The sequence below is a fragment of the Hippopotamus amphibius genome, chromosome 6 (genome assembly GCF_030028045.1).
Source record: "Hippopotamus amphibius kiboko isolate mHipAmp2 chromosome 6, mHipAmp2.hap2, whole genome shotgun sequence".
Lineage (NCBI taxonomy): Eukaryota > Metazoa > Chordata > Mammalia > Artiodactyla > Hippopotamidae > Hippopotamus > Hippopotamus amphibius.
In genome coordinates, this window is record NC_080191.1 from 148,116,405 (window position 1) to 148,138,335 (window position 21,931).

The 21,931-nt window shown below is 38.7% G+C and overlaps 1 protein-coding gene across 4 annotated transcripts in view; it reads right to left on the reverse strand.

Moving 5' to 3' along the window:
- PLD1 (phospholipase D1) overlaps positions 1-21,931 on the reverse strand; it is a 208,444-nt gene that overhangs the window by 46,719 nt on the left and 139,794 nt on the right. For all 4 annotated transcript variants that reach the window (XR_009054227.1, XM_057738033.1, XM_057738034.1 and 1 more), the window contains 5 exons: positions 21,065-21,193; positions 20,166-20,284; positions 18,568-18,681; positions 8,808-8,918; positions 6,625-6,713 (listed from right to left, as the gene is read on the reverse strand). Coding sequence is in view for 3 of the 4 variants with exons in the window: in XM_057738033.1 (XP_057594016.1) it covers positions 6,625-6,713; positions 8,808-8,918; positions 18,568-18,681; positions 20,166-20,284; positions 21,065-21,193 (562 nt within the window). In the remaining variant the exon portion in view is untranslated. The remainder of the gene's footprint in view (positions 1-6,624; positions 6,714-8,807; positions 8,919-18,567; positions 18,682-20,165; positions 20,285-21,064; positions 21,194-21,931) is intronic.

The following is a 21,931-nucleotide window of genomic DNA, read 5'->3' on the forward strand; positions in this document are numbered from 1 at the left end:
TCTGCTGAGATTACCATTTCTATAATTTTTGGAATCAAATAAAAGCAATTAAATGATCTAAATCAAAAGCTCTCCGCCACAATCTGTCCTCTCTGCCCTAACGTAACCTCTTTTCCAGGAATTTTATAGAGCTTGGAGGTTATCCCACAAGATAAAATGTGAAACCAGCCATTGGCATACTTAATTTTCATATTTTTATTCTTTTAATTATAACTGCAGCTGAAATTTCTTTCAGACAGTGATTTTGAAACATACCCAACATGTCCTTTCAGCTTGGTACACAAATTATAGGATATGGTAATTAGAGGATGCAGATTTTTCTTTAAACCTAAGAAATTTTTATCTATCAAGCAATTACTTTTAAAAAAGAAAATGTTCGTCTGATTTTTAAAAAAATTTAAAATAAAGTCTCTCTCCTAGATTTCTGGCAGGCTTAACAGTAGAACATTTCTACTTCCCTTGAAATGAGGGAAGCTTTGTAGCTGAGCTACAAAGGTAGCATAAGGTAAAGCACACAAGTTGAAGTCCTAAAGGCGTGGTCTGCGTGCCAGTTCCACTCATCAATAGCTACATGATGTGGACAAGTTACCCTAATCACACTTGACTCCAGCTGCCTCATCTGTAGAATGGAAATCATTATGCATCTGCTTAGTAAGGTTGATGTGAGAGTTAAATGAAGGAATGCACAAAAAGCACCTTGGATGTGGAATGATTCAAAAATGATTTGATAACATTATTAATCAATTAACAACCAGTGATTTCAGTTAGAAAGCTTGCACACCTTCTAAGAATAATCAACAGCGCCTAAAATTAACAAAGCAAAGCAAAACTGAACTCACACTATGTTTCATAATACATTTTATTTTATTTTATATTTTGGGGGAAGGTATAATCCAATCAATAATGGGAAATCCAAAAAATTGATTCCCACAAGGAGTCAGCTATAGATTTCTGGCAGGACACCTCTAGACAGTGTTTTAATCACGTGCCTCTACTTGTCACAGGATGGAGAAGCGCCAGAGATAGGGAACAAAAGCAAGTCGTCCTTATCCAGCAACAGTCATCTAATAATTTAAAATGAGGCACATTAAGCATCTCTGTAATTAAATCATTTGTTCCTAACATAAATATTAATTTCTACATAGTAGATTTGAGTATTGTGGTTCTTTATCCTTGCTTGAATTTACCATGAGCTAGCATATTTCCAGATGATGAACTTCCTGGAAATAGCATAGTAATGTCTTACATGAACTGGTGCTTTATGGTTTTCAAATCGCTTTTTCAAATTGCTCTCACATGCATTCATATGAGCTAGGTAGGGCAGATATTATTATTCTCTTTGTTGGTGAGAAAATGGAGCATCAGAAAGGCAAAAATGATAGATTCGAAAGGTCACATCCCTGTAGACAACAGAGCTGGGAAGAACCCAGATCTCCAGACATTTGGTTCCCAATTAATTTCAGATTCCCCGGAGGAGGTTCCTCATACCATCAATCCTGGGCAAACTGCACACACTCTCTGGCACTGTTCTCCAGTGATAGGAAGCATGAAGAGTTTGAGCAGTTTTCAAAACTGTGTATTTTCCAATGCAGTTTGTGTATTTTTCAACGAAGTTTAATAGTAAACTACAAAGGCATTAAATCAACTACCTATTTTCACTGCATGTGTCAACCTCATGGTGATAGAAGTGCAAAATGCACTCTCTCACTTCCAACCTTTTTACCAGGGCAGCATGTCAAGTTTCCATAAGCAAAAACGGTTTCATCCTCAGAAACCATCCATTCATGGCACACGGTGTTTTAAGATGTTTTTCTCTTGGATCAATGGGTCATGCTCTACCTTTCGGCTTGTTCAAACAGGGTACAAACCAGTCAGTTTTAGACTATGGGTTACTATTTCTTCCCCCTGATCTCTAACTCTATTTGAGTTGCCAAACACAGGCGTCCAGTGGGTTGGGAGCTGGTCTCAACTCCGAGACAGTTTCACCTTTTAGAGCAGACCTTCTGTTTTCGGCAGAGATTCCCACAGCCATTCTGAGTTCAGCATGGCGTGAACAATATTCTGAGGCTCTAGGTCATGAAGCAGATCAAGGAGGCCTGATCCGTCTCTGTAATGAATTATGGCTGCTGAGAAGGGAGGCAGGAGAAAGTGAAGGGAGCAGAGAACTCACTTTAGGGAACGGGTGTGGGGCCGGATTCCAGCACTGGCAGAAAAAGAAAGGTTCAGCCCAGTTGAGAGAAGTTGGCAATTTTAAGGACTCTGATCTCTCCAGGTGGGAGGGCCCTGGAAGGGAGCCCGTGTTCCTTGGTCAGGCTGGCCAAATGCTGACCATCATTTCCCTCCATCTGCTTTGTGCTACATTCTATTCTTTTTCCAGCAGCCAAAATTATCCTGGTTGCTAGGCACGTGACTCTGGCAGGGAAGTTCTGGGTCTCAGAAGAATGGAGAGCAGAAGAGTGGAAGGAAGAGAGAGGGGGAAGCTTGGGGATGGCGCACGACAGCCCTCAATGAGAAGCAGGGGCGCCACTGTAGGCAGCCTGCAAGATGAGCTTCCTAATTCTACCTTTACCTTTCTCCTAAGAATACAAGCTCACAGATTTGAAATTATTGAATAAAAATATATTTTACAGTTCAGGGACTTCCCTGGTGGTGCAGTGGTTCAGAATCCGCCTGTCAATGCAGGGGACACGGGTTCAAGCCCTGGTCCAGGAAGATTCCACATGCTTCGGAGCAACTAAGCCCATGCGCCACAAGTACTGAGCCTGTGATCTAGAGCCCTGAGCCACAACTACTGAGCCCACATTCTGCAACTACTGAAGCCCACATGCCTAGAGCCGATGCTGGGCAACAAGAGAAGCCACCACATTGAGAAGCCTGCACACTGCAACGAAGAGTAGTCCCTGCTTGCCACAACTAGAGAAAGCTCACGCACAGCAACAAAGACCCAACACAGTCAAAATAAATAAATAAATAATTAAAAAATATATATATACATTTTACAGTTTGGAATTAACACAGGAGATGAATGATAATGTGGAGATATAGAGAAGGGGGAAAATGTAAAATATGTTTCCAGGATATGTGTGTATCCACTAGAAGTCTGAATGTGTGATATACATACTGCTTTAAAATGTGACTGTCAAAGCAGGTGAGATTATTGAGTGATCAGAGCTAAGTGACAGTTAATTTGAAATTTGATGAACTCATTTCCCAGTTTCTACAAAGTAAGCTTGAATTGCCAGCCTTTATTGTGCTCTGTGAACTTCCAAGCAGGAGATAAAATCTGCAACAGATGCTACCTTACCATGCTCTCTTACTATGGATACCAGGGTCACCGGGAAATGTTCAATCAGAAAATATCCTAAAGTTCCTTCCAGCCCTGAAAATGCCATAATTTTAGAAGAAGTACAGATTTTAAAAGACAAATTAATATGCTAAAGAAAAATATTCTTTCAGGCTCTTGAACACTTAAAAACAAATCTTACAGGTACTTATTAAACCAGGTACTATAGGGAACTAATAACTGGGATGAGTGAAGTTGAGATTCATCCTACTCTCCTGATTAGCTGTTCACAGTTCCAAAATTCATGATTCACTGCCCAGCCCAATGAGCTCATTTGTCAACTTAATGTATTTTTGTGACTTATTTCAATTTCATGAAAAAATTATTTTCCTTTTTTATCAAATATGCTTTATAGATAAAGGGGACACTCCTGCATCAATAAAATGCAAGAGTTGACAGAAATATAACTCCTGCAATTTTGTAAATGAGACATCAATTGACCCATAAAATTGGGAGACTGGAAAGAATGACAAGAATCTCTGTGTGTACGTATATGGTTGACTGTAAGCAAGACTTTTTGAAGTCATCTCAGAAACAGTCCTATGGTGACTTTCCATAAAAGCATACGAGAAGGCAAAGGATAAAGGTCACCTGTGAAAACACAGACCATCATTAATATGTATGGCCGAATACACTGCTCTGGATGAGTACTGCATAGTCCTGGCTGTGCCTGTGGAATATTATAAAATACAGGCGTTTGGGCTGCCTCCAGAAAATTCTGATCCAGTAAGCCTGGAGTTGAGTCCAGCCCTCTGTGTTTTTGTAAAATGGTGATTTTGATGTGTGGGAAGGGGTGAGAAACACTGTACACCCTACAGGATGGGTGAGTCTTGCGTTGCACTGCCCAAAGGCCCTCACTGTGGGATCAAGACAGCCATTCCCTCAGTTGCTGAGAGTGCTGGCTGCTGGCTACTCACTTACAGGGAAGTCCTTTTCCAGGAACCCCCCTCCAGGGGCCAAAGGGGGCTGCCTCATCTGAGCTATGCCCATTTCCCGGAGTCAGCCTACATCCAGTGACTGGTCAATGGGAGGAGGGGATTACAAAGGCCTGACCTGCTTGCCTCAATTTGGGGCAACCCTGAAGTAGTCTCTAACCCTAACTGTCAATGAATTGGAGCTACATGGTGTGGGAGGCACCAGGTTGGAAGTCCAAAGACTTGGGCTCAAAGACAATTTTGTCTTTTGCTGTTAGTGGCCCAGACAAGTCACAGCACATCTTTAATCTCAGTTTTAACTTTAAAAATGGGGACAAAGAAAAATGCATACTGTAATCCCCAGACCAAATACTAAAAAATGCAAACAACAAAAATACGTGTTCTACTTTCAAGAGTAGTTGTGAAAATTCAGTAAGAGTCTGTAAATATAAACTGTGAATCATATAAAATGCTGGTAGTTGCTGTTATAAAATGTTCTTAGGTCTAAAAATCCCCACATATTTTATGAAAAAAAGATACTAGAGTACCACAGGACACGGGAAGTCAAAAAATGTTTTAAGCCCCAAATGTATACGCACTTAATATTCTCCAGTGCATATGTTCATTGAATTGAAATAATAAAATGTAATGATTTTGTTTGTTTATTTTGCTGTTTTTACACAGAGTTAAAATCAGTCATAAAAAGAAACAGTCCCAGGTGTCAGGACAATTCAGTAGGAAAAGAATAAACTTTTCAACAAATGGTGCTGGTACAATGGTATATCCACATGCAAAAGAATGAAGTTGGACCTCTACCTCACACCATATACAAAAAGTAACTCAAAAGTAATCACTACCTAAATGTAAGAGCTAAAACTATAACATTCTTAGAAGAGAACAGGCATAAATCTTCATGATTTTGGATTAGGCAGTGGTTTCTCAGCTATGAAGCCAAAGCACAGCAATAAAGGGAAAAAAAAGATAAATTGAACTTTAACAGAATTTAAAACTTCTGTGTTTCAAAGGACACTATGAAGAAAGTAAAAAAGAAAACACACTGAATGGGAGAAAATATTTGCAAATCATAAATCTGATCTAAGACCTGTATCCAGAATATATAAAGAACTCTTACAACTGAATAACAAGAAAGACAACCTTCTTAAAAAATGGACAATGGTAATACATGAATGGCCAATAAACAAAAAAATACTCAGCATTATTAGTCACCAGGAAAATTCAAATCAAAACCACACCACTCTGCACATACTAGGATGGCTATAATCAAAAAGAAAGATAATAAGTATTAGTGATGATACAGAGAAATTGGAGCCCTCATACACTATGGGAATGTAAAATGGTGTCACTACTTTTGAAAACATTCTGACAGGTCCTTAGAATGTTAAACACAGAGTTACTATACGATCTAATAATTCTACCCCTAGAGTAATGAAAATATGTCTGCACATAAAAACCAGTACAGAATGTATTTAGCAGCTTTTTTCATAATAGCCCAAAAGTGGAAACAACCCAAATATCTACCAAGTGATGAATGGCTAAATCCATTTATACAAAGTATATCCAGATCATGAAATAGTACCTTACAATAAAAAATAAATGAAATACTGATACTTTCTATAATATAGATGAACCTTGAGAACATTAAGCTAAGTGAAAGAAGCAAGTCACAAAAGACCACCTATTGTATGATTCCATTTCTATGAAATGCCCAAACCTGGCAAATCTACAGAGAAAGAAAGTAGATTAGTACTAGCCAGGGGCTAAGAAAAGGGGGAATGGGTAGTGACTGCTAATAGGTATGCGGTTTCTTTCCGGGGTGATCAAAATGTTCTAAAATTGATTCAGTGATGGTTGCACACAACTCTGTGAATATACTAAAAATGACTAAGTTGTCCACTTTGGGTGGATTATATGGTATGTGAATTATATCTTAATAAAAGTATTATTAAAGAAAATAATCCCATGAGCTGAAAAAATAAGACAGAGGGTAACAAGAATTTAAATATAACCCATGGAAAAATGTTATGACTATTTTGTTTAGATTTTTAAGTGAACAGAGTTCACTGTCTGCCTTTAAATAAATCAAATCACAAATCTAACGCGTGGGAAAGAGACCGGCCAGGAAAAAATGACTGTGCTCTGGGAGCATTCAGAGTCCCTCAAAAATGGACTAAAAAATTCTCAGCAACTGACTCAGATTTAAAGAATCAATAACCTACTGCTAGCTCAACCAAAGGCATGCCTACTAGAAAAAGACAGTATTTTTTAAAAATGGGCTTTCAAAAGTCATTTTAGCAGTAAATGCAAGATCTGCAGTAACGACTCCCACCAAAATGCCAGAAACCTTACCTGTGGGCTTTCAGTATCCTCTGAGCAATGGCATCGCCAACCTTGTTGAACACAACTTTGTCATCAGCGCAGCTTATGAAAAATTGGTTCTATGTGAAGTAAATGGAATAATTATGCAATAAGTTTTCCTCATCTTAGTTGTATGAACATAAGGAAAATGTGACATATAACAAAAAACTACATTGATATTTTTAAAAAATGTTTCACCTAGCAGACAAGTTCTGATCCCTAAAATCACCTCAGGAAAGTAAGTGATACTGAGAGTAAAATAAGTCTTATCTCACTCTGGGTCTCATGCATTTCTAAGCAATATCACCTATAGCCTCTTAGTCAAGTGGAAGGCTAAACTATTATTTAATCATGCAAATTCCTTGTAGCTTACATTTTTAGAATGGTAGGAACATTCTAAACAATGGGGAAGTCAGGTTTTTCAGATTCACACATTGTGCAAATGTTTATGATTAAAAATTCTATATTGGCAAATGTATCTCATGCTAAGTTTACTCTTTGGCAGAATCCTGGTCTCATTTTCTCCACTATTTCCTAGTATCTGCTTTGGCCTTATCTCATTTGTTTAGGTCTCTTATTATTCCTGAACTTCTATTTTAAGTAGCTACATATATCTTTTGTATGTTGCATTATATAAGTAAACCAATAAGATGGAAAGAGAAATATTTTAATTTCTTTTTTTTAAAGTACTTCTGCTTATAGATTCATGCATCTATAAAACATTCTTTAAAACTCTTACTAAAAAACCAGGGTACAACATTATTATTATAATGGTATAAAAGATTTAGCTGCTGCATAAAGCATTGTTGAAAATTAGGTACAAATATTATGAATATTACACGTTCTGCTTACTATACAAATTGTTATAACACGTAATTTATAAGTACAATCATCACAGAATAATCTTTGCTAAACATCTTAAGGTAAAGAGATATGTAAGCAATGACTCAAAATAGGATAATTATCCTTTTGCCACAATTATCATTTTTACTATTGTACATGCTTTTAAACTTAAGTGCATAAATCTGTAAATAGCTTCCAGAAGACAAACAGAGAAAGACATGGTTCAAAAACTCGTTTGAGAATATGTTTCCCTTTAGGGCATCAAACAATCAAAATCTCAGTGGCAACCAAACCATGTTTGTTTTTCTGAATTCACATCACAGAGGAGCTTAGCATTCCTTGGCATCTATAACACACTCAGGTCCTTCACCTCTCCTTTTCTGGAGAGAGTAGGGTGAATGTCAACTGCTAACCTTGGCTACAGGCGTTTCAACCAGGTTTATGTCCACAGCCATGTGTATCGACATGGTGCTACTGACCTCATTTACTACTGTGATAGCGTTACAAAGAAAGGCTGATTTAATACTACTAAAAAGAGACGAAGTAAAGGATGCTGGGTAATAGATGAACCAGCCACTAACATCTTACATTATTATTGAATAATTGTTGAAATTAATAACACTAATAGTATTAATTTTATTAAACTCATGATTTTATGCAGAGTTCACTAATTTTTCTGCTGATGTCCTTTTTCTGTTGCATGAACCCATCCAGGATACCACATTGCATCTAGCCTGCTAATATTTTTAATCAGCCTTCTCTTTCTCCAGACCTGTGAAATATATTAAGCTCCAATTCTTTCCCACTGGCCTTTAACAAATAGTAGTTGACACAGAATTGAAGAAGGTGCCTTGATATTCTTACACCTGCCCTTGACATTCTTACATCTCCCTTTCCATGTTCCTTTTCCTGCCCTCTTCCTACTTCAACATCCCCAAATCAGTGACATCCAGTGGTCTCTATGTTAGCAGCTTACCCCTGTGTGTGCTCTCCCGCTCCTGAGCAGCACATGCCTCACATTTACACCGTCCAACTCAAGCCAAATCAAAACTCACATCTCCATGTTGGCATATTTCTGGCTAGTAATATTACAAATTGATAGATGTTAATAAAAAGGATTTGGGGGCTTCCTATTAGAGTTCCGAGTTAACGAAAAATGGGAAGTGAATGTCAGGTATGCTGGGGGGGGGTGGTCAAAATTCAGGTGACCTCTTCACATCTCAACATACGCTTATTAATGTAGCAAGTCCTGAGTGTGGGGACCTTGTAGCCTCTGTGTGATATTTACAGGAAGGCAGGCTGTTACACCAATTTACACGAGCAAGACTTACTTCTATATAGATATAGTGTTTGCTGTTCTCTATCACATAGACGTAAGCAGCGTGGATGGACTCTTCATGGTACTTTATGCCAGCAGACCAATCAGCAGCAGAGCGGAGTAACTACAAGGCAGCAATCAGAAATGAGCAAACATAAGACAATGGAGATGACTCCAGAGGCATTAATACAATGAAGTCCATCTTTTTTCTTCTAAACAAGTAATTGATTACAGTGGCTTGTGTGTCATGTGTGGGCCAAGGGAGAGTAGGTGGGTAGGGAACTGGTCCTTAGACATAATCCATAATGAAGAAGTCCAGCTGGAAATCGAATCCTGAATATACACGCTTCCACCCAGGTTTATTTTCATTCAAGACTGCAAACCAGGACATGTGGTTTCTACAAAGCACATTTCAAAAGTGCTTTTGGTGGCTGTGAGTAGGGTGACCACTTGTACTCTTTTTCCATGATGGCCCCACAATTACATCAGAATGCCTGGTGTATTAATAATACCACTTCTGCTCTCAAAAATGTCCTGGTTTGAATCATATGATACAGTCACCCTAGCTCTGACTTGATAATGTGATTACTCTTTTCCTCTCAAATAGATACTGTTCAGAATAATACATTTTTTTAGAATAGATTCATTTAGACCTTTAATCTTGATTCTGGCTGATTCTTGGTGTGCCACTTCAACTCTTGACTTTTTCATTCATACCACCTTCCTCTATTCAGACACTCACCTGCTCCCACCTGGATTACAACAAGAGCTTCTGGCTCAGACACCTGAGTATATGTTAAATGCATGGATGCACAGTGGGACTGCCCAGGTTCAAAGTTTAGCTCAATCATGTAGTGGCTTTGATCTTGGTCAAGTTTCTTAACCTCTTTGGCCTTGTGAAGACCTAAACGGGGGGCATAGGGAGGTTGGGAGGGAGGCTCACGAGGGAGGGGATATGGGGATATATGCATACATGTGCCTGATTCACTTTGCTGTACAGCAGAAGCTGACACAATACTGTAGAGCGATTATACTCCAATAAAGATAAAAAAAACAAACAAAATAAAACTGAGTATCCACTTTACAGGGCTGTAGACAGAATTAAATGAATTAGTGTGTAGTGAGCAGAAGGAGGCCGAGCACCTAGTCAGTGGTACATAGGTGTCTGCTGTTATTAACGAGAACTTAGAGGATGCATCTGAGCTGTGGTGGATCACGCCAGAGACACTTCACAGCAGACTGTAGCTGTGCTACAGTCTGGCCACGTGGAAGGCTTTTTCAACACTGGTTGCCATTTTTTTCAGCATTCTAACTAGTGTTCCAGTATAATGTTGGCCATACAGTAGGTGCTCAATAAATACTTGTTACTTCACTTTTCTTAAGCAATAATGTCATCACAGAAGAATCACTATAAAAATATATTCGCTAATCCTGATTTGAAATGCATATTGAAACTGTTCCTCATGAGGTCTGAAAGTGAAAATATTAGTCCCTACTGATTAGAAATTCATAAAGTGATCCAATACTTAATCAGTTTTATATCTGCTATACATAAAAGGTCTGGTAAAATTCTTGCTTTAATCGATAACTTTAAAAATTGCACATATAAGGCTCCTGAAATTCAAACCTAATACTTACTAAAGCTGACTGCGCCATCCTCAGAAGGTTATTTCTTTATTCACTGTGAGGTATTTATTACAATATAGCTCCCTTCAAAGCATTTGATTTAATTTTGTCAGATGAATACGTGTAATGAAACTGGAAAATCTAACTGTGAACAAAAATAGTTAAATATCTCGAAGCGAGAGAGTAGCACAGACATATATATACTACCAACTGTAAAATAGCCAGTGGGAAGTTGTTGTATAACAAAGGGAGTTCAACTCGAGGATGGAAGATGCCTTAGAGGACTGGGACGGGGACGGTGGGGGGGACTCGAGGGAGGGTGGGGGGGAGTCAAGGAAGGGAGGGAATATGGGGATATGTGTATAAAAACAGATGATTGAACTTGGTGTACCCCCCCAAAAAATAATAAATAAATTAATTAATTAAAAAAATAGTTAAATATCTCAGAAGAATACCCATAAGAAAAATTTAGGTAAATATAATTCCCAGTTGAAAAATATCTCGATTCAAGGGACTGCATTATTGTTCATCAGCAGAAATAACAAAGGTTGAACAGAGGTTTCCACTCTTCGGCCATTCAAATTTATGTTGAATTTTGTTGCTAAGGTGCATAGCCCTGAAAATGCAGGCAACCTTGAGAAGATTCTTTTCCCACACATCCTGATTCAATTCTGTATTACTCTGGAAACAATGTATAAAAGTGCACAGTATACTGGAAAGATAGGAACTCTGGAGATCTGCACTATTGCTCTGCACTTACTAGCTCTTTCACCTTGAACAAGTCATTTTAATATCATGGAGGCTCAGTTTCCTCCTCTGAACACTTGAGATTGCTGTCTCTGTCTCTGTCTCTCTCTGTCTCTCACATACACACACACACACACACACACACACACACACACACATCCCTGCCCATCCACACACTCCCACACAGAGCTGCTGTAAAGGAAACAAATGGCATAACAAACACAGAGCACGATGTTACAGCACACAGTAGATATCTGATATATGGTAGATCTACCTCTCTAAAAAGTTATAAGCAAAGTTTATATAGCACCCTTGGTGGTAATGTGCTAGTCTTGCCCTCAAATCCAAAAAACGTTATGCTTTCTTTCCTTTCTCAGTCTCAAAATTTGCTAATTCAAAGACTTAATAAACTCATTCACATGAGATATAAATCAAGAGTGCCAAGCAAGTTTCAACTCGAAGGTCAAGCCTAACTGACTCCCAGTGGCTTCCTGGACTGCTGTGCTGAAGAGCGGATTCTTGGAACCAGACACACAGAGGAAGAAATCTAAGGTTGATGCCAAATGGCTGCCACGGAAGGGAAAGCATGAAGGTCACGTATCTGCCATCTTTCCTGTGAAGGACTATGGTAAGTGTTTTCCTTTCTAGAGGCAGTTAAATGTTTCTAATAAATACATTTGTAAGCCAAAAGAAGACCATTTTATCATCAGCCTGTGAAAGAGCATAAGCAAAATGAGGGCCCCCCCTCCGCGATGCCTATATAACCAGAGAAGGTGGGAGCTTGCCTACATCCTAAGGGGATTCAGCAGTATCTATCTTACTGTCTGAATCCAAATCTACACCATTTTCTCAAAATGAAAACGCATTTAATTTTAAAAACGCATCATTTTTGGTTAAATGTGAACATATCTTTCAAGTAATACAGAAAAAAATTACTTGGGATTATTATTCATTTACTATGATTTTGATTAGTTAAAATCTGTTTATCACTACAAGGTAAATTGGAAATATGAATTTGTCTTTTACCCCTGAACCAGGGACCCTAAGCTTATGTACAGATCAACTCAACTGCTTTAAAATCTTGATGGTCTAGAAAATTTGTTATCAAATCTAATAAGTCAAATACATTTTGATTGACTTTCTTTTGTTTCAAATTTAAGATGTACTCACTTCTTTTTCTTAACTGGCCTAACTTGTCTTGCATTTCTGTTTCAAACCAATGTAACTGAGAAAAGCCTCAGACTCGTCCTTCCACAGGGAGAAATGTGGCTTATCTTACTGCCCCAAGTAGATTGAGAATCAGATCTATCCCACACTTTTCAAACCCCAAGTTTGAATACACAACTTTAAAGTATATTTATGCCATTTTTAAAGGGCATATTTCTGATTTATGTTTTAGCCTCAAAATTGTAACTAGAACCAGTCATTTTCCTTTGTACTATGATCTATTTTTTAACTTAAAAGATAGTCTTCTTTTTATCCACAAGCTCTAATCCCTTTACATACAGTGGACCCAAGCAGAATGTGTGGATTAAAATATAGAAATCCCTTCCTGAAGGAAAACTTTCAAAACTTTCTTAGTATTTCTCTCAAGTTCTTGTTCTCTTACTGCAATGCTTTTATCTCCTATAAATTCAGTACATATCTTAATTCTTTTTTCTTTCTCTGAGCTCCCAAGTCAAACATGGGGAAAGACTGTCGGGACAAAGACTGTCGGGACAAGAGCACTTTTTTTTTTTGTCTCTCATGCAGAAGTCAGCCTCCATGTCTCAGCTCACAAGTGGCATGGGTCTGGGAGAGAAAATACTGCTCAAATTATTGGGCCTCATTCTTCCAATCCTTATTGAGAAGCACAGCAGGCAGGGAACAGCAGAAATGGGCTTTGTTCAAGAATCTGCCTCAAACTACCAACCCCTTCCTTCCCCCCCCCCCCACACACACATCATGGCTTGTGGGATCTTTGTTCCCCGACCAGGCACTGAACCCTCGGGAGTGAAAGTGCGGAGTCCTAACCACTGGACCGCCAGGGAAATCCAAGCTCTTCCTTATAAGAACCATTTTTTCTATAATTGAGTGTCACAATGTGGCATTATTCAAATAGGATGAGCCTTTGGTCTGAGCAATAGTGAAAAGTTAACCTTGAAGCTGAAGGAAAGGAAGAGAATATACTTTGTGAAGAATGAGACTTAAGGGGAGAGAAGTCCGAGGGAAAAATGTATAGTTGAGGGCTCTTGGGAGCCAGAAAGAAGCAAAAGCAGAGTTGGGGCTGGATTTGGGTCTGCGGCGACAGAGATGACATCAAAAGGCAAGCACGACATGCAGCTTTGCCTTGCTGGGGCCACTGATGGTTACAACCATTCTGGGACTTGTTGGAAACGGTTTCTCTGCTGAGCAGCTATGACCTCAGCCTCTGGAATCAGACTGCTTAGAATCCAGTCTCATCCTGTCCAATACTCACTGTGTAATAACCTCTCAAAGTCTTAGTCTCCTCATTTGTAAAACAAGGGGTCAAAGAGGAGCACAATTTATAGACTAGTGAATATTAAATGAGACACACCATTAAAAACAGTGCAATGCTGGGCACAGAGTGAACACTCCCCGCTCAGGTGGCTTCAGCCAGCCAAGACCCACAGCAATATGCACAGAAGTCTTATGTATCAAGACCTGGTCCATAAACGGAAAACAGCTTCTATGTTAAGAAACTTCCTTAGAAAGAAATCAAGTGGCTTTCTTTCACCCTTATCTACCTACTTTGTTCTATCACTATACAAAACATTTTGCTGTCCTTTGAAATCTGCATTGATCCCCACGTTGACATCCTTTGGAGTGTCTTTTGGACATTCTCCCCAAGTGTAGCAACACATTTTTCCAACAGAATAATTTGAATGTCATTTACATTTGCCTGTATATATTTTTTCTTTTCCTTTCTTTTAATAGACAAAGAGATTGAAGACATGACTCCAGTGGACTTACTTCCCTCAATTTGGTAGGACTTCTTCGCAATGACTGTCTAAGAAATGACTTTTCTACTATAAGGTGCCCAATTTAATAAAAAGGATTGTTCCATGTATCGATTCCATGTTGATGCTAATTTGGCATCAAGCACTTTCTTTTACTTTAATAGACATGTTAGATGTCCTCTGTCATGGTCATTTATTGTAAGTGGCAATGATAGCATTCAGGAACCTAGTTTGTTCTTTTTAGGGAGAAAACAAGTTCTTTTATAAACCCTGTGCATAAGCAGTTTCAGAATCATCTTTCCGCCAGCCCCCCTCCCCATGCCTTTCTCCTGCTATGTCTTCTCTGAGTGCTCTTGGCAGGCTTCTGAGAACACCCAGCACTGAGGGTAAACACCCAAGATTATTTTAAAGTGTCAGCGGGAGCTGCTGAAGTCAGCTCTCAGGTCTGGACGACGTTTTTAGAAGCAGACATTCGCGCTGGTGAGGGCAGATCTCCATTCTGCCTGCTGTAGCTCTTGTCTCCCTGGCTGGCCATGTTAGTCTTCTGCAACAGATGTGCATGTAGCTGGTGTGGAATCACCGGTACTAAGGGTGATCGGGCCCAATGTTTTTGTGTTAAAAAATTAAATAACTGGGATCCCTTTTGCAGATGGAAGAACAACATGAATTTTATCTACTATTTACCTTATTGTGTCCAATGTTCTTTCTCTCTATTTCAATATATATGGTATAAATAATATAAAGATTTGTGTATCCAGAACTAGCCTGTGACCCATCCAGAGAAATGTCAACTTCTTTGTTGCAAACTTTTGAAAATACTAGGGAATGCCTGAAGGTTGTAGCTAATATTGATCGAATTTAAACTAGTGTACTCTTCCAGGTGATTTGCATGGATTCATTTATTTAACTATCACCACAACCCTATGAGACAGATACTATTAAGTTCCCTGTTTTAAAGATGAAGGAAATGCATTCAGAGAGGTGAAATAATTTTCCCAAGGTTATCCAGTTTGTATGTAGTGAAACAGGAATTTGAATACAGTCTGACTCTAGACTCTGCCCCTTCCCGTGGCTATGCTACACCGCTCCTTTTCCGTTAATTAAGCCTGTGGTCTCTAAGTTATGTTATGAACAATAAACTATGTTAAAAACTACGTTAAAATCAATGTTAAAAAGAATAAGCCAGAGGAAGAATTTTATTAAATTTCTCAGCCAAAAGTATGCAACAGTCATTTGGCTATTGCCACACAGCAGCTGAGTGAAAGCCTTGAAAATATGACAATAAACTCTTTAAAAATTAAGTAGCCTCCTACACAGTCAGGTCCCTATCTCCCTGCTGATTTCTGGATTCTCTGGAAAACCAGGGGTTGGACTAGATTACTGCTTTCACTAAGCACTATACATTAGTAACTTGCCAACCACAATGTCTAGAACAAGAGGAATAACGTTCAGAGCCAGTAAGTAATGTGAAGTGAAACAATACTGTGGTCAGAACTTTACAGAAAAGGAGAAATGGAGCAGAGTAATTTCTTTTTTTTTTTTTTCTTTACTGTCTGGTCATGTCAGATTTTCCTGTCTTCAAAAAGATGCACTGCCTGGTGGTGCTCACTGTTTTCACAACTGGAGTTATTTTGGCAGTTCTGCAAAACATCTACTGGCAACCATTAGATGTTTTGTGAGGTCTAAAGCTTCCTAAACTATGGGGGAGTCTTCTTTAAGAAAAAGAATACTAATTTATGAATACAAAATTAGTGTATTCTAGAATTACTATGGCAGTCTCTTTACTTGTCTTCTTTTCATTCTCTTTCTAGTCTTATACGTTTTTCACATGTATAAACTTTAGGTCCCAAAGTGTGTGTGTTTGGAAAAATGGAAACAGACATGTGACAGAATGAGAGATCTTACATCAATTAAGCTTGGGAAATGCTCACAGAATATTGTCTTAGTGATTTCATTGTGCATATCAGCATAACAAAGGCACTAAGAAGCCCTATACTTTAAAAATCTGCAAAAACTTATCTGTCCATGGAAACCTTTTTTTGTGTGTGGAATAGCTATTAGCATTTCCCAGGCAAAACCCAATTTGGGAGACTCTGATCTAGGTTACTCTTCATAAAACATTCATGTATCATGCTTCCTCCCAGATGACAAAAAAAATTCCAAAGTTCACTAGTGCCTCAAGGATCAGGTCAAAATGAACCAGGCCAGCACTTCAGGGCATCCCCAATCTGGCCTTATGCTGTCTGAACCTCATCTACTACCTCTTCAAGAGCAAATGGTTTGCTGCAGTCAGTTCCACCATCTTCTGAGCAGCAGGCTTATTCCTTAAAGGGGGTACCTAATTCTTCCCTCTCGTCTGCCAACCTCTCATAGTGCGCTGGCCCACATTCTCAAGACGGGCGTTTGGTCCCAGACCACACCTTGCCTTGTTAACTGAATTCTTTAACGCCACAGCTTCCTCTCCCCCATCTAACTCCTTTTCCAGAGGCAGAGAACTCCTTTCGACTGCCTCCGCAGCATCCAGGTGTGCACTGATGATCTGACTGTGCAAACAGATGGCACTTAGCAGACATGAGTTGACTGAATAAAGTAATGAATTAATGAGTCTTGGTAAACTTCCTTTCAAATCGATTGGCTTTGTAGAGTCCAGGCAGCCTGGGAATGTCAGGGATGAACATATGAGCATATAAGGAGAGGTCACTGATCTAGCTCCATTTCTACCAAGACATCCAGCGATAGGGAGAGAGTGAACCAAGGGAGGCGTTTTGTGGGGTGGATATGCAGAGCATCTATCTGCCTCATCAGGGTGGCAGGAAGAGAATACATAAGCTGGGGCCTTACCAAAAAGCATTAGAAGATGTATACACGCAACACTGGGATAAACCTTTTGCTAATCATAAAAATATACAATTCTCAGAAATAACTTTTCAACAGATGCTTAATTAGCATCAGCTAACTTTGATAAGTTGATTACTGAGTCAATTTTAATGCCATCTCAAATATTAAATTAAATTCTCTTATTTTCTTAATATCAAGGCTCCTATTTTATCTTACAGCACAGGTAATTTTTCTCTCTAAATAGAATAAAATTAAACAGGTTCATAAAATACTCAACTTACATGTGAATGCATATCTATCTGTGCCTCTAAGTTTAAATTAGTTGTCTCCTTTAGCCTGGGATGACTAAGAATTTGCTGTAGGTAATTCTCTTCAGTGATTTATCTTTTTAATTGTTCTATTATTCCATCTATAGCCTGAAATGTCTTTTTATTTCTCATACACATACACCTCTACTTGCACGTAGTACAAAGTAACTGAGTTAGGCATTTCATTCATATAATCCTACTCACTAGAACCCATATCCAAATTAAATAAGTCCATGATAGTGATGTCAGCAGCAGACTACTGGATCTTTACTTAAACAATACTTTAGAAAAAATTGATGTGTGTCTATATTATGAAATGATTAGCACAATAAGTTTAGTTAACATCCATCACTTCACATAGTTACAAATTTTTTTCCTTGTGATGAGAACTTTTAAGATGTACTCCCTTAGCAACTTTCAAGTATACAGAACAGTATTGTTAGCTATAGTCACCATGCTGTACATTACATCCCAGGACTTATTAAAAGCAAAAGTAGAAGTTGTACCTTTTGACCGCTGTCACCCATTTCTCCACCCCTCCCAACCCACCCCTGGCCTCTGGCAAACACCAATCTGTTCTGTACTTAAACAGTATGTTGGATGCAGATAGTGAGGACTTTGAACAAAAGGCAATGCCAAAGGTGGCCAATCCTAGTTCCGTCCCTGCATGATCTGAAGATACCCGAGCTGCAGTTGGTACAGGGAGCAGACTGGGTAACAATGGACTAGACGAGGATTTCAAGCTCTACCTCTATTGATAACCAGCTCAATGACCCTGGGCAAGTCTCAAAGTTTCACTGGGTCTTAATTTTCTTATTTGTAATTTGAGAACGTTGGACTGGATGTGGTCAAATTTTGTTACTCTAATAACAAATTTCTCATTCTTTTAAAAGTGCTTCTAAAAGGCATTGGTTAATTAGGAACTAAAATTAGATCGAACTATAACTAGCTTCCTAGCTGCTAAGTTTCAGCCATATTCCTGGTACTTAACTGGTATCAGTCCCAGGTTTATTGGGTATCATGTTGCTAGAGTAACTTCAGAAGGAATTACAGGACAAGCCTCTCCTTGAGTGGCCTTTTCTAAAGACAAGCATTTATTATATTTATATGAGAGTTTCAAAAAGAGGATACACTGAATACATTTAAAATAGAAAATATAATACTAAATTTTAAAAGGTCTATTCAGATTTGCTTTAGATTGTCCTTATTGAAAAACTTGAAGCCAACAGGCATTTAGTCCACCAAGAGTGCTTGCACCCAGTAGTACTTCATGAAAAAGAAAAGCCAGACTTACCTGCACGTCAGCATGGACAGACCCGGGCACTTGGTATTTCAACTCGTGGGCTGTTGATTGAGATTTTGGAAGCAGGAAAGGGTAAGAAAGGGACCGATATTTTGGTTTCATAATCTAAAATAAAGAAAAACAGGTAAAAAAAGATTCAAATGAAAATGTTCCAGTCTTCCCTACTTTGTGATTATACAAAAAAAAAAAAAAAAAAAAATTCAGGTTCATTTGAAAAAGAAAAAGAAAAACAAATATTAACAGTGGGTGTTTCTAGGTGAAGAGGCAATAGATTATTTACTTTTGTTTTCTTTCTATTTCCCAGGGGCAGAAAACTCCCGTTTTCCTTCTTCTACCTTTGGAGTGAGCATTATTGCTTTGTATTTTTAAAGAAAACTTAATACAACCTGGAGTTACAGAAGTATACAGTTGCAAAAATGGGATTATTTTATAAACTGATGTGTTACTGTGTTGTAGATATCTTGCAACAGCAATAAGGGACTATATCATTTTAAAATAATTTCAGAGTAAAATGGCATGGAACAATCATAATTTGTTTAACAAATTTCTACTAATGAGGATTTTAGTTATTTCTCATTTTATATGAATTATTACATGCAATGTCAAAATAAATGACTTACTAACTTCTTTAGCTTAAATACCTGAAATAGATTTTCTGAGTCAAAGGTTACATACATTTAAAAAGTTTCCTGCCGTTGTGCCAGTTATCCTCCCAGGAGCAAAGTATAAGAGCATCAGAGATCCCAAACCCAACTGTAGGTACTTGCAGCGTTTTTATCTTTGTCAGTTCAATAGGTTAAAAATATTATCCCTTTATTCATTCATTCGCCTCTAAATTCTTGTTAAAAATATTTCCACTATTTCTAAGACCTCCCACTGTTTATAATGTTATTTAAATGAAAATAAGGTGACACTCTAAGTGGTAAATAAAACTAAATCTTTTTCCAAATTATCTCCAAATTATGGGAGAAAATGCCTCGTCACCATTTAAAATAAAGTGGAATCTTAGTAACACCTAAATGAAAAAAAAAAACAAAAGCACCTAAATGATAGGTACTTAACTTAGGAATGTTAGGTCAAATTCTTAACAAGCAAGGAAGGCATCATACTAAAGAAGACACAAACTGGAGAAAAGAAAAATGGCTCCATCTTCTCATACTGCTCGCTTTTCTCAGAACCACCTCTCAGAACCCTCACCAACGGGGACCCACAGCAGTGCCAGGACTGGAAGGACGTCAAAGCTCCAGCTCTCACCTGAACGAGGCTCCCAATACCTGACAGTAGCCCAACAGCCTTCCACATGATTATCAGCCCAGGCCTGATGCTTAAACAACACGGAGTGTCCCAGATGTTAAAATGGTTAAACCACAGGCCGTGATAGTAGCATCTACCCCTATGCCCCCTGAATTGTCTGTGGTGTGAAAGTTCAGGAACGTATTTTCTTTTGCTCAGAGGCCCAGGCGCTCTAACAACCCGGCACCTAACAGTGGATGGGTGGATAGCTGTGGCCACCGCAGCCCCTTCTTGCCTCCTCTTCCTGGCCTGTTTCTCTTCGTGTAGACTGAATCATGATAAAACCACCTACGTACCTTTGTGAAGTTCCAGCGCTGGATAAAGTGACGGGCCACGTCTCGAGCCGCCTTCCCATGGACTGCAGAGGAGATGTCATGCCATGGCATCCGGGGGGTGGAGTGCCTGTCAATGAAATCTGCCCGGTGGCACCAGGCAAGGGTCCTCACTAACTTCTGTGCCCACAAGGCACACAAGCCATCTGACCCCAGCCCTGACCCTAACTATGATATGTAAAAGAAAACGTGGTACTGTCCACCATGTGTATATTTCTTGGCTTGGATAGAACAACAGCTTTAGAGCCAAGGGAAACACAGAACTCACACTGAGGAACACAGTCCCCCATGCACCTCTCCCAAATACGTTTCCATTTCACTTAACATTAGATCATCACTAGGCAAGGCAGGTGTGAGTTGGTACAAATTATCTAAGGCTGTGTACTTGATGTTACATTTTCCTTTTTTATCCTGCTGAAATAATGCCAAGCTACATGTGGAGTGCCATTTCTATTTTCTGCTAGATATACAAGCACAGTGGTAATCTGAAATGTGTTGTTTTAATGCTGGAAGATGCAGATGATAAAGAGAAAAAAGGAGATGATCAAAGGAAGGCAATCATCTCCTGGAGACTTACAGATTATTACCCCTAAAATACGCCTATATGAAAGCTGGAGATTTCAAACAAATAAGCTGGAGATTTCAAACAAATAAGCTCTATTTCATTTTCTTTTCTTACTATACTTACAAGGAAAAGCCCTTAAGTATATGACTGGATCATAGTTTCCAATGTTTTACAATTTAATGTTTAAATATTCAAAACAAAACAAAATAAAATAAAAGATATTAGATCATGTACATGCATACTTGTTGAGATGCTGACAAGGAAAAGACAAAATATAAGCAAGTACCGTGGCACTCACCTGCAAAAGGTTTATCAAGTTGAACCCAATCTTTGAAGACAAAATTGCAGTAGTCCTTTCCATGCCAGAATCTGGTTTCCCCATGTAGCTCTCCCACACCTGTCTGTAAACTTCGGATGGAGCCCGTGTCTGTAAACGCAGCAAGACCCACTCAGAGACTGAGGTTCAGGCGGGCCCCAGAGAGGGAAGCTCAACTCTCATTTATTAAATACCTAAAAACTTCTTAACTCTTCTTCTTAAGCCTCATAACTAGGGCAGCGTGTGTTCATCCCACTGGAGGCTGTGAGCTGGCAAGGTTTTAAAACCCTCATGAGTTTATTATTAGTGGGTAGTTGGGGCTATAACCAGGTTCATCATTTCACAATGAAATTTAATATTCTTATTCTCACCACCTACCAGATCACTGGAGGAATGGATCACAGGGTTAACTGTGAAAAAAGAACTTGCTAGGAGAGACTATGAGAGAGCAGTAAAGCCAGGTCAGGTGGAGGAACATGACATGCAGAGGCCTTAAAGAAGTCATGTCCTTCTTTTTCCTCTATCAATATGCCGCACGTCTAATGTATAACTCTTGTCTTTTGCATCTCAAAATGCAAGAACCTCAAATCTGCGGACAGCCCATGTTTCAGCCCTGGAACTGACTAGCTAAGTGACAGTGAGCTTCACCTTTCTGGGTCAGAAATCTTTTATGTGTGAAAAGAAGAATTTGGTCCAGATGACATCTAAGATCTTTTGAGCTCTAACATTCTATATTTCTAAAATTATAAATGACATCCCATAAAAAAATATCTTAACAATAGACAGAAGCTTATGATTACATAGGCGCAAAAGCAGCAATCTACTGCTACATTTCACAAACAGCTTTGT